This window comes from Triticum urartu, chromosome 3A, assembly GCF_056163025.1.
Source record: "Triticum urartu cultivar PI428250 chromosome 3A, HENAU_Tu73, whole genome shotgun sequence".
In the NCBI taxonomy this organism is placed as follows: domain Eukaryota; kingdom Viridiplantae; phylum Streptophyta; class Magnoliopsida; order Poales; family Poaceae; genus Triticum; species Triticum urartu.
In genome coordinates this window covers 742750199-742763747 of record NC_141875.1, presented here as the reverse complement: position 1 = coordinate 742763747, position 13549 = coordinate 742750199, and the positions used below count along the sequence as shown (strand labels likewise).

Genomic DNA, 13549 nt, shown 5'->3' with positions numbered 1-13549 from the left:
TTGATCTTAATATATATGTGCTCATTAGAATTAGAGCAATGCTAGATCCAAACGGGATGTTACGTACGTTTACATAGACTAACACAATTGTCAAAAGTTGATTGGAGGGAAGGGGGAAGGAGGGGCCCACCCTAGTGAAAATTGGGGGGGGGGGGGGTGATAGAATTAATAGGCAGGTTACGTAGTCCTTCGCAAGGGCTTACGTAGATGTAGTCGTATTGTTAGAATTATACCTTATAAAAAATATGTATCAGCACACACATAAATATTGATGTGGGACAAACTCTAAATCAAGTTACTCGCTTATATAATCTAAATATCAAATCTTGTGTTCGACTATTCACATTATTATTCTGTTTTGTAATCAAATATTTCCACAATTGAGTCTTCACTAAAAGTTAAATTTTTTTCATTTTTATTGTTTACTTTCTTGTTCTTGGTTTTCCAAAATTTACATTGAAGTTATATGTATTTCAGAATATATGTTATATAGGCGTTAATATAATTAATTTTCTTATGAGAGCGGAGGATAAGGCCCCCTTAGGCCCCAACTAAACTATGTCATTGGCAAAAGGTCTTTCACTCTTGGCCACAACTTTTTATCTTATTGCTGGATATATGAGACAATTACTCAGAGAAAGTCACCGAGCATCTGAATATGAGTTGGTTCCACCAGTTATTGCTATAGGTGAAGAGAAGAAAAAAAAAGTTGAGTAAACATCTCATAGGTATATCATCAAGTAGAAAAATAAAATTTGGTCACCATTGATAGAGTCTGGCGAATGGCAGCCAACAACGACATCATTTTGTCTTGTCAACCATGAATTAATTTTTTTGCCTTTCAGTTGCATTATTCAAGTTGCTTAAACGTTAGTTTAAGAAGTGCCACGTTGACATATTTGGCTCCACCAAGGTGCTCAATTTTGTCGTAAATGTATTGCTTGACAAGTGAAATCCAAACAAGGTACTCGGAGTCATTGTATACGAGGCATCATTTGTGGTTAATTACTATTATCCACCCCTCCTAACTTAAAACTTCGGGTGATTGCTGTCAATTCTTAACATCATGATCTCTCTTCAAATATAACGTAGCTCTTCCTTACTGTAATGATATGCAGGTTTCCATTTTGAGCCCTCGGATATTAGTTTAACCGATTGTTCGTTACCAAATTATTTGGAAGGGTAGTTCTCTTTAGAAACTCACGTGGTGTACTTTGGAAAGTTACTCTTTATCTCCTTGCCCACATATTCTCTGTTTGTAGCAGTTATACTTGCCAGCACCAGTTCAGGCTCAAATTCAGGCAAAAGGCATGGATGATCATATCCTACTTGTGCTCAAACTAGTTCAAGTTAATTGTACTTTGTTGCTATGTAACTCATGTCTCTTGTTAATAATATCCTCGCATGCAGAGTTTGTTTGATCTTATTATGAAATTTTAAGATCAATTTCATAAAGAGTTATTGGACTGGCCAAATGGTCCAAATCTCGCTAATAACACGCCCACAAGCAAAATATGTGCTTTCAGGTGATCATTCTTCTACTTCTCTAGCCCGAGACCGATGATGCAGCGGGTCAATGTGCCATTAGAGGTGAAGTCCTCAATTATTGGCACCGTGAAAATTAGAAATGGTTTTGAGCAAAGGTATAGCCACCCTACCAGAACAACGAGATAGGTAATCATGTCTTTTGGGCATGTGAAGACCAAGACACGTCCCAAGTTATCCATGTTTGGCACATCGCCACTGGCATGTTCTAGGCTAGGCATGGAGCTTCTATCAGTTGCCCAGCCGACTAGAAGACCGCGGTGAGGTACATCCATAGAGTCACCTGCCCCCGCGTCGTCCTCCTGGGCGACTCGGGTGGCGACTAGGGTTCCCCCCGCGCCGCCACCCCCTTTTTCCCCGTTCTCCCTCGCCGCCACCTGAGGGTCTCGCCCAGAAATTGCCCGCGGACGCCGGGGAAGGTGGCGGCGAGGCCTCTGGCGCTTCGTCCATGGCGGAGGTCTTCGGATCTGGGGCGGCGGCCCTGTTTGGCGAGGCAGCGGCGTCCTCTCGGCTGGCCCCGGCTGCGGGTGCTTCTGGACGGATTGCTCGACCACGCGGGTGGTGAGCCGCCGGCGGGGGCTGGCTACGGCGCGGAGTTTTCCCCTCCTCGCCGGATCTGAGGTCTGGCTCCCTCCTCCTTGACTCCCTCTATACTGTCGTCCCCTGTTGCTTGTGTCTCGTGCGCCGGATCTGGTGATGATGTGTGCTTTGTGGTGAGGCTTGGGACTACGAGAAACCGTTTGGTTGGCTTGTCCGGCCCGGGGGCAGCAACGCCTTTGGCGCCGTTCTTCCTCCCTAGAGGTGCCGCCGAGGTCCTCCCCTTTCCACCCTCGTTCCCCCTCCCGGGTGAAAGCCCAAATCTGGCTAGGATTGGGCAGCAACGGCGCGTTTCATGTCGTGCTCCTCCTTGGAGGTGCCTCCTGGGGAGGGCTCGTGTTCAGGTGAGGTGTGTCAAAGGTCCGAGCTTTGGGCGGCTCTGGTTGTCTGGCGGCGGCGGTTTCGTCGGGATTTGCATGGCCGGCATTGTCCCCGTTCCCCTCAAGGGTGGTGCCCACTGGTTGTGGCATGTTTGGCTCAAGGCTGGCGGTACGGCGCCTTCGATCCGGCGGTAGGGGATGGGGTTCCCCTTCCCAGCATTAGTAACACGGCCCCGGCTGTGGGCTCCCGGTGCTCTTCTTCAACGGCCGACGGGTCTTGCTCCTCGACGTTCTGCGGTCTTCCATGATGTCCTTGCTGCCTTTCTTCAGCGGCTGCTCCCGATGGCTTTCCGGCAGTCTATTGGTGTCCTTGGTTGCGGCGGTATAGTGGATGTTGTGTGCTCATTGTCCATGGTGTTGTGCTCTACGGTTTCTCCTGGCCCCGAGGTTGCCATCGATTCTGCTCTAGGGTGAGCGCTTCTCAGGTCCGCTGGTTCGATGCCTTTCGATCCAAGGCGAGAGGGAAGGGTCCCTCTGCGGCGCGAGAGGAGGAAGACACCTGGTTTTCTTCATCCTGAGAGTCAGCCCAGTTCATGCCCACACTCTGTTCTAGCAGGTCTTCATCCTGCTCTGCCTGTCGCTACCTTCGTTATCAGTTTTGCTGCTGTCTTCGGCTAGTACAAGCAATGGGCTCGATTGTATTTTCCTTTCGTGCTTGTGCGCTGCGTTGAGTTGTAACCTTCCTAGAGTGCTCCCTTGTATCGTTGGGCCGATGTGGTTTGGTGTTTGTTTGTAATTCCTGGCCGGTTGATGGCTTTGTTAATTCAAAGCCGGGCTCTTCGCGAGCCTTCGTTCAAAAAAAAAAGACCGCGGTGCATCTGCCACAATATTGCGTCTACCTTTTGAAATCTACTCCTGAACTACTGTCACATCATGAGGCATGGTGTAGGACATTGTAGACGACCGTGAGCAAATATATCAAGCTTGCTCTCGTCGGTGGCAGCGTTTCGGTGTAATATGGTAGCGCGATAGAGCTTCTTGGCGAGGAATCCAAGCATGAGGTGATGAAGAGAGGAGCAAGGTTGGGAAAGCAACTGGTGGAAATGGTTCCAGATAAGGAGACCGGGTGGCGCATCTTGGCTAACTTCTCATAACATCAAGGCACATGATAAGAAAGGAATCATACGATCAATCCACCCAGCACTCCATACGATCAACCCAGCAGTACGAGGAATCATAAGATCAGCATATATAAGGACCAAAAGAGGCTCCCGTGATCTTCTTACTGATTTCTTCACGTTGTTAGGGACGATGATATACAAGTTTTATTCCATATTCCTTAATATGTATGCAGAAGCCCCAAAGGCCTATTAGCTCAGCTGGTTAGAGCGTCGTGCTAATAACGCGAAGGTCACAGGTTCGAGACCTGTATGGGCCATTCTTTTTTCTTTTATTTGTTTTCCATCCCACCCGGTCGGCTTGCGAAAAACAAGATGAATTGAAACCACCTGCATTCGAAATGCAGTACACGCAGCAGTAAGATCAGCATATATGAGGACCAAAAGAGGCTGGATGATAAGATACAAAGAGTTTTATTCCATCATCCCAAATATGTAGTAAGAAAAAGTGTACAGAAAAGCTATTAGCTCACAGGTTCGAGACCTGCATGGGCCAATTTTTTTAATTTTATTTCAATGGTGCGAGAAAAAAAAGAAGCAATTAGGAGTGGCTTCGCCCGGGTTCGAACCGGAGACCTTCAGTGTGTTAGACTGACGTGATAACCAACTACACCACGAAACCTTTGGATGAATTTGCTTCAGTAGTTTGTTTCTTTTATATGATCCTCTTTGAGAGAACCCTCCCTGCATGTGAGCGTGTCTGCTCTGTCCGCACAACAAGCGGCCGGGATTGATGGAGCAAAATATCTCGAACTATGCTTGCATTGCACGCACATGACAAAACTTTCGTTTCTCTTTTCTCTTTTAGATATAGATGGCAGAAAAAACAAAAGACAAGATTTCGGTCCAGCCAAACGACTTGTACATTCAATGCAAATTCAACTAAATAAATAAAAACCAAAATGATAATTTGCAATGTTGTGTGTTACTGAAGCTACTTGAATATTTAGACACAAAGCTCAACATTTCAACTCGTACTCACTCGCAAAAAAAAAACATTTCAACTCGTACTAACGTGACTAAAATCCGGTCGGCGAAATCCTCACTGGAATTGAAAACCCACGACGAGCTTCGAGACGACCTCTCTTTGAGCAGCGGTGCTTCGTTGTGCAAAACACCGCAGCGACGTTGGTGCATGTAGGCACTGGCGGAGCTACAGCCAGGCAAAACTGTGCTATGGCCCGCCCATGTTTAATGGAGATACACTAGGATATGCAAGCAAATAAGGCATGGAATTAAAACAGCCGAACTTCTCTTCAATTTGGCCCGCCCAGGTTTTTAATTGTAGCTCCGCCACTGCATGCAAGCAGGGGATATCGTTGTCGATCGTCGAAAATGCAGTATGCCGCGCGTGCTCCTTGTGAGGCTAGTCATAGTAGGAGTAGCTTAGGTAGTAACATAGCGCACCTCGAGAATTTTTTGCTTATGTGGCAAGTAGTTAATGAGAAGTAGTAACATAATATGTTACTGTAACATAGCGATTTCCAAGACAACATGAGTCTACAAGCTATTAAATGAGGCCACATATGGCACTAGTACTATGTTACTTTGCACTATGAAAATAGTAACTTAGACTAATGTCATGCATATGACACTAGTCTAAGTTACTCCTCACTATGACCAGCCTGAGACTTTGGCGTGCCTATCTAGTCTAGCTATAGGTATGCAGTAGCTAACTATAGTTAACCATCTGGTGAGTGGTGACTGATCGACGACGGCATGGATATGCTGTCCGTCAGAATATCCATCCCTCTCTTCCATTTCTCCATCTCTCCATCCAAGAACGTCACCGACAGCTGCTCCAGCAAAAAAAAAAGAAGTAAATTTAGCCCAATTAACGGCCTTTGATCGGCTTTGCTTGCCCTGCCGGTAAACACAACTAGTTAAAAAAAGAAGAAAATAGAAGAGATGCTTAGCTTAGTGCTCACAACTAGTCATATATTAAGACGAACCCACCGAATCAGATTGTTTATAAGCACAAGAAATATGCCACTTACATACATGTACCAGTTGAATCGAACCGAACCGAATGGTCCGCGCGCATATGCCACATCAGTAAGTGCACACACAAGACATGTGTATCTTGACTTGGCATCTATCTCATTCTCTTCCCCTCCCTAGGTGCAGCCTGCAACTCAACCAACAACAGCAAGCAAGGAATTATATTTTTCGACAAAAGGGTGGATTTTATTAGCTCAAAAAGGAGCATCAAAAAGATATAAACTTAAAGAGCACACACCCGACTTCTGCATAGTTAGGATGCACACAGCCTAACACAAAAACAAGGCGACAAATAGCAAAGTCATATAAGACCAAAGCTATGCAGAAGGGTTGCAAACACGGCGACAAGGAATTAATATATATATTGCATCATCATTCATCACCATCCCTCACCTCGCGACAAACGAACACGCGCTCATTTCTATCATAAATTAAAGTGTAGGCGCATGCACAAGGGTTGCAAGTTGGGTTCTACACACATACCATGTGCGCTGGAAAGAAAGAATAAAGCTATAAATAGCCAGTTTGATCCATGTCCCATGTTAGTGGTGCATGACTCAGCAACTTGCCGAGGCATAATTCAAACACACACACTCGGCTCCGAAGGTCCTTCTCAATCTTATCAATTTAATCTAATTGCCAACTCCATCCATAAATACCTCAGTTGAAGAAGAAACACCAGTCACCAGACCTGGAACCAAAGTCCGTCGAAAAATATGCAGACATTCTTTTCTTCCTCTTGAAAACCTTTTAGTTTATTGACGGGCAAAGGAGCACGGGTGAACCTGAAGACGTTGACAGTTGTGAGATGACGATCAAGTCTCCAGCAGGAGCTGAGAAGGTGTGTGATCTGATAACGATCAGAGACCTTGTCTTTCTTTGCGAATTCACTCCTTCATTCATTCCAGATGATCTGAAACGCAGCAAGGACCTAGCTCACGATCAGGCAAACACCCCAAGAAAGCCCCACGCGGGAAGGTGCTAATCAGGTTCCAGGGATCTGTTCACGACGGCCACCAGTTTGGATCTGCCGCTGCTACAACCGCGCCATGGCCAAACAATCTTCAGGAAAAACGTAGCGTCGGGCAGTGGTGAATATCAAAGATGGGCCAACTGCAATAGGTAATGATCGATGGGCATAAGGGGCAGTGACTGATGAACCAGACGGCGTTGACAAATTAAGGCTACTGGAGCCACAAGGCAATGATCGATGCTGCTGGTGCTCTAGGTGCATCTGTAAGCGCTGAATTCTACAGCAAAAGAAAAGGACAGACAACAGAAATGGCGCAATCAGAGCACAAGTCAAACACCTGGAGTTGCATTGCAACCAGGAGCTAAGAAATCATATAATCTGATACGACTACATGGCCTGTATGGATAGCTTGTCTTTCTTACCCTTCTTTCGAACTCATTCATTCATTTCAGATGGCCTGAAATGCATAACCGCAGCGGGGACCTAACACAATCAGAAGTTGCAATCCATTCAGAGAGCGAGCGGGTTCAGGACTGAAAAGCTACTGAGATACTGACTGAGATTAAGCAAGCCCAAGCAAAGCTTTCGATTATTTATCATGTCTGGAAAACCAAACAGGAGCCGTAAATGTCAATTGTCTGTTTTGGTAGTCACGATGACAAGAAAACCAAACAGAACCAAACTAGGCCGTAGACTGCATAGCTACGAATTCATTCGGTCATAGACAAAATCAGACACTTGTTGCGCATGACCAGAAAACACCCAGATTCCTTCTGAAACTACTCTATACTAAACAAATGATGATGATCTGTTTTGTGGTTGCCCTGCCCTAGGATTCTGGGAGGTAAGAAAACCAAACAGGAACTGCAACACATCATTCAGTGAGATCAGGCAGGGCTGAGATTGAGAGGCTACTGCTGACCGTGATGTAGTACTCATGCCAAGCAAAGCAAAACAGCTTTGGGATTATGATGATTAGTTAGTGCTGGCAAGATTAAGAGAAGCTCTAGTTAGCCGCCATGAACGTCGGCAATCCCCTACTAGCAGCAGGCATAACAAACATTCTCGCAAAAAGAAACTGCAGGCATAACAAACAAACATATTTATACGAGCAGGCTTGCACCGTAATTTTCCCTTATTTATGTGAGGAAGCTTGCACTGCAATTTTCCCTTATTTATGTGAGCAAGCTTGCACTACCTGTACTAATTACACAGGGCTAGATGCCTTGGTGATCGCCCGGTCTAGAGAAATAGGAGAAAAAGGGAAAAAGGGATCTCTTTCTCATCCATCTGCCTACCCTTCTGAAGTTTTGAACTCTGCGTCAGCAGTGAGGTTCCCCTGCTCGCCTGCCGGCGGCTGCCCGTGCTTCGTGACCTTTCTGGGGGCGTCGGGGTCGCCAAGCTTGTGCTTGAAGGCATCCGCAACTCCAAGAGTCAGGGTACGGAAACTACTCAGAAATTGCACCTCGGTGATGTAGGCAGGACTGTGAAGGAATCTGCTAGCTGAGATGTGATTTCAGGTGTGGTAACACACTAACAGTACCTCAGGGCAGCTAACGACTGATCTCGTGACCAAACAGAAATTGCAATCCATTCATTGAGTGGGACAGGACTGAGAAGCTGCTGCTGGGTGAGATGTACTAAGCCCAAGAAAAGCGGCTTTGGGATGATGATAATTCAATGTTCACAGGATAGGCAAAGCCCTAATTAGCCGTGATGAACAGCGGCAGTCTAACCAAACAAACATTATCTATGTAAGCAAGCTTGCACTGGCGATTGAAAGGTCTAGGAAAACAGGGCAAACTAAAAGGGGGGTCTGAGATAACGGGTTCTTACTCATAGCTGGTTCTGACTTGTCACTAGAAAACACTCCCAGATTTATAATGGCTTGTCTGTTTTTGGTATCTGAGACAAGAAAAGCCAGTCGGAAACTGCAGTTCAGTCATAAGAAAAGCCAATCGGGAATTGCAGTTCAGTCAAAGCTTTGGGACGGTTAATCTGGCCGTGACTTAAACAAACACTCCCAGATTTCTCACAAAACTGTAAAGAGAAGATGAAATTATTTGATTTTGTCAGTTCAGATAAGAAGAAAAGCAAACGGAAACTGCAATCCATCATTCAGTTAGTCAGGCAGGGCTGGGCCTGAGAGTGAGGCCAAGCAGAGCAACTTTCATGTAGTAAGGCAAGCAGAGCGGCTTTGGGAAGATGTAATTCAATGCTCACAAGATTAAGAGACGCCCTAATTAACCGTTATGAACACCAGCCATCTGCTACCTCCAGAGTCCAGGGAGACAAACCTCCAGAGTAATTATTTATGTGAGCAAAGCTTGCACTGCAAACAACTACAGTAGTAGTAGCGAGTGAGTGAGTGAGGCAGGACTGAGAAGCTGCTGCCTAAGGTGAAGTAAGCCCAAGCAAAGCTTTGGGATGGTTAATCTGGTCACAGATAGCTACTCGTAACTAGCAAAACAAACACTCCCAGGTTTCTTATGGAATTGTACACGTCAAGCATCTGTTTTGGTAGTTCAGACATGAAAACCAAACAGAAACTGCAAACCAACATTCAATGAGGCGGGAGAGGAAGCTAAAGCAGAGCAGCTTTGGGATGATGATAATTTGATGCTCATAAGATTAAGAAATGGCCTAATTCGCCGCGATGAACACCGCGTTAGCAGGTACCCTAACAACCAAACATTATTTATGTGAGCAAACTTGCACTGCCTAATTACACAGAGAGATAGATGCCTTGGTGATCTTCAGGTCTAGAAAAACAGGACAGGATAAAAGGGGGATCTGATTCTCGTCCATCTACCTAGCTACCTATCTGATCTCGGCGTCGGCGGTGAGCTCCCCCTGCTCGCCGGCGAGTCTGGTGCTGTCGTCGGCCGGCTGCTCGGTGACCTTGTTGGGGGCTTCGGGGTCGCCGAATTTGTCCTTGAAGGCGTCCTGCCGCTTCAACCAAATCATGTGCCCCTGCAAACAGCGCCATTTCCCGTCCCGCCGCGGTTAAAGATCCCGTCTTGATTGATTTCTGGAGCAGAGGGGAGGGGAGCAAGGAAGGAGATGAGGTGACGGAACCTGGAGCGCCGCCGCCCATGCGATGAGGAAGGAGGCGGCCCAGAAGCGCTTCTCCTTCACCAGCTTCGACAGATCCACCGCCGCCATCGTCGCCGACCTCCCACCTTCTGTTACTTTTTTTTTTTGAGAAAACCTACCTTCAGTTTTTTTTTGTGAGGGGACCTTTTTTTTGGTAACATTGAGGGACCTTTAGTATTCGGCCGGCCCAAGTAGCGTAGATCCACTTCCGGTTTCGTTTTTTTTCCTCTCTTTTTTCACATTTTATTTTAAATTTTGTGCAGTTTTTTTATCGAATCGAAAAAATCATGGAATTCATTATTTGTTAAAAAAAGATCACCAGATTCATCAGTTTTCATCGAATTAATAAAATTATCTAATTTATAAATTCTTCATCCAATTCAAAATTTGGAATCAGGAACATTTCTTGCAAATTTGCAAACACTTTTTGAAGTCATGAACATTTCTTTGAATTAAGTATTTTTTTGAATTCATCAGCAATTTTCAAACCATGAACATTTTTCGAATCCACAAACATTTTCTGAAATCATCAATATTTTTCAAAATAACAAGCATTTTTTTGAATTCACAAATATTTCTTTGAAACCCACGAACATATTTTTTTAATTCGGGAACATTCTTTGGAATCACATATATTTTCCAAATGCACAAACATTTTTTAAATTCATGAAAAACTTTCAAATTTAAGAATATATTTTTTCAATGTCACGAATATTTTTTAAATTCTTGAAGAGTTTGGAATTCAATATCATTTGAAATGCTGAACATTTTTTAATGAAGAAAAAACACAAACATGAACAAAAAACGAAACAAAAAAGCACAGGGCACCCTACCATTACATGGGCCGGCCCAAAGTCACGACGTCCTCGAATCATGCGCCAACCGACTGGGGGTGGGGACCATGCTATGGCCGAAATTGAGAAACAATATAATGGAGCTAGCTACGAGCAACCACAGCAATTTGACGCTCTACAACGTACGATCGCGCCGTTGGACGTCCAGGATCCGCTCAGGCTTCCGTAAACGGGCCGCTGCTCCGGAAATCTACCGAGGCGGCCTCTGGTTTATCGGGCCAAGTATGAACAGCCCGTTCTTCTTGTTGGGGAACGTTGCACAAAACAAAAATTTTCCTACGGTTTCACCAAGATCCATCTAGGAGTTCATCTAGCAACGAGTGATCGGATGCATCTACGTACCTTGTAGATCGCGAGCGGAAGCGTTCAAAGAACGGGGATGATGTAGTCGAACACGACGTGATTCAAATCACCGATGATCAAGCACCGAACGGACGGTGCCTCCGCGTTCAACACACGTACGGAACGGATGACGTCTCCTCCTTTCTTGATCCAGCAAGGGGGAAGGAGAGGTTGATGAAGATCCAGCAGCACGACGGTGTGGTGGTGGATGCAGGGCGTCACAGTAGCAGGGCTTCGCCTATACTACGAGAGAGAGACGTAACGGGGAGAGAGGGAAGCACCAAAGGCTGAGGTATGAAGTCCTCCCTCTCCTCAACTATATATAGGAGGGCCAAGGGGGGGTGGTGCGCAGCCTAGGAGATCCAATCTCCTAGGTGCGGCTGCCAAGGGGAGGTTTCCCTCCCCCCCAAGGCACCTAGGGGTGCCTTCCACCACTTGGACTCTTCCTTGGTGGAAACCCTAGGCGCATGGGCCTATAGGGGTTGGCGCCCCAGCCCACTATGGGCTGGGTCCCTCCTATTTCAGCCCATGGGGCCCTCCGGGATAGGTGGCCCCACCCGGTGGGCCCCCGGGACCCCTCCGGTGGTCCCGGTACAATACCGATAACCCCGAAACTTGTCCCGATGGCCGAAATAGCACTTCCTATATATAATTCTTTACTTCCGGACTATTCCGGAACTCCTCATGACGTCCGGGATCTCATCCGGGACTCCGAAAAACATTCGGGTTACTGCATACACATATCTTCATAACCCTAGCGTCACCGAACCTTAAGTGTGTAGACCCTACGGGTTCGGGAGACAAGCAGACATGACCGAGACGACTCTCCGGTCAATAACCAACAGCGGGATCTGGATACCCATGATGGCTCCCACATGCTCCACGATGATCTCATCGGATGAACCACGATGTCGAGGATTAATCAACCCCGTATACAATTCCCTTTGTCAATCGGTATGTTACTTGCCCGAGACTCGATCGTCGGTATCCCAATACCTTGTTCAATCTCGTTACCGGCAAGTCACTTTACTCGTACCGTAATGCATGATCCCGTGATCAACCACTTGGTCACCTTGAGCTCATAATGATGATGCATTACCGAGTGGGCCCAGTGATACCTCTCCGTTATCCGGAGTGACAAATCCCAGTCTCGATCCGTGTCAACCCAACAGACACTTTCGGAGATACCCGTAGTGCACCTTTATAGTCACCCAGTTACGTTGTGACGTTTGATACACCCAAAGCACTCTTACGGTATCCGGGAGTTACACGATCTCATGGTCAAAGGAAAAGATACTTGACATTGGAAAAGCTCTAGCAAACGAACTACACGATCTTGTGCTATGCTTAGGATTAGGTCTTGTCCATCACATCATTCTCCTAATGATGTGATCCCGTTATCAATGACATCCAATGTCCATAGCCAGGAAACCATGACTATCTGTTGATCAACGAGCTAGTCAACTAGAGGCTTACTAGGGACATATTATGGTCTATGTATTCACACGTGTATTTACGATTTCCGGATAATACAGTTATAGCATGAATAAAGACAATTATCATGAACAAAGAAATATAATAATAATGCTTTTATTATTGCCTCTAGGGCATATTTCCAACAGTCTCCCACTTGCACTAGAGTCAATAATCTAGTTACATTGTGATGAATCGAACACCCATGGAATTCTGGTGTTGATCATGTTTTGCCCTAGGGAGAGGTTTAGTCAACGGATCTACTATATTCAGGTCCGTATGTACTTTACAAATCTCTATGTCTCCATCTTGAACATTTTCACGAATGGAGTTGAAGCGACGCTTGATGTGCCTTGTCTTCTTGTGAAACCTGGGCTCCTTGGCAAGTGCAATAGCTCCAGTGTTGTCACAAAAGAGTTTGATTGGCCCCGATGCATTGGGTATGACTCCTAGGTCGGTGATGAACTCCTTCACCCATATAGCTTCATGTGCTGCCTCCGAGGCTGCCATGTACTCCGCTTCACATGTAGATCCCGCCACGACGCTCTGTTTGCAGCTGCACCAGCTCACTGCTCCACCATTCAACATATACACGTATCCGGTTTGTGACTTAGAGTCATCCAGATCTGTGTCGAAGCTAGCGTCGACGTAACCCTTTACGACGAGCTCTTCGTCACCTCCATAAACGAGAAACATTTCCTTAGTCCTTTTCAGGTACTTCAGGATATTCTTGACCGCTGTCCAGTGTTCCTTGCCGGGCTTACTTTGGTACCTTCCTACCAAACTTACGGCAAGGTTTACATCAGGTCTGGTACACAGCATGGCATACATAATAGAACCTATGGCTGAGGCATAGGGGATGATACTCATCTCTTCTATATCTTCTGCCGTGGTCGGACATTGAGCTGAGCTCAATTTCACACCTTGTAACACAGGTAAGAACCCCTTCTTAGAATGATCCATATTGAACTTCTTCAATATCTTATCAAGGTATGTGCTTTGTGAAAGACCTATGAGGCGTCTCGATCTATCTCTATAGATCTTGATGCCTAATATATAAGCAGCTTCTCCAAGGTCCTTCATTGAAAAACTCTTATTCAAGTAGGCCTTGATGCTGTCCAAGAGTTCTATATCATTTCCCATCAAAAGTATGTCATCTACATATAGTAT

The 13549-nt window shown here is 45.8% G+C and overlaps 1 protein-coding gene and 2 non-coding genes across 4 annotated transcripts; 1 reads left to right on the top strand and 2 right to left on the bottom strand.

Annotated features, from left to right (window-relative positions):
* The first annotated feature begins 3826 nt into the window (after positions 1–3826).
* Positions 3827–3900, top strand: TRNAI-AAU (transfer RNA isoleucine (anticodon AAU)). Its single transcript has one exon. It is a non-coding gene; the product is annotated as a tRNA-Ile (tRNA).
* A 288-nt stretch (positions 3901–4188) lies between these two features.
* TRNAV-AAC (transfer RNA valine (anticodon AAC)) lies at positions 4189–4262 on the bottom strand. Its single transcript has one exon. It is a non-coding gene; the product is annotated as a tRNA-Val (tRNA).
* An 846-nt stretch (positions 4263–5108) lies between these two features.
* Positions 5109–9855, bottom strand: LOC125546391 (hexose transporter). 2 transcript variants are annotated; one of them, XR_007300629.2, is made up of 4 exons: positions 9693–9855; positions 9427–9587; positions 5638–5768; positions 5109–5436 (listed from the first exon to the last, which is right to left on the bottom strand). XR_007300629.2 is itself a non-coding variant. In XM_048710648.2 (2 exons), exons 1-2 carry the CDS (start codon positions 9777–9779, stop codon positions 9435–9437), a joined length of 240 nt encoding a protein of 79 aa, XP_048566605.1. In that variant the 5' UTR covers positions 9780–9855; the 3' UTR covers positions 9221–9434. The 2 variants fall into 2 exon arrangements, 1 of the variants encoding a protein (XP_048566605.1); XM_048710648.2 differs by lacking the exons at positions 5109–5436; positions 5638–5768 and having other exon boundaries at positions 9221–9587.
* Between the last annotated feature and the right edge of the window lie 3694 nt (positions 9856–13549).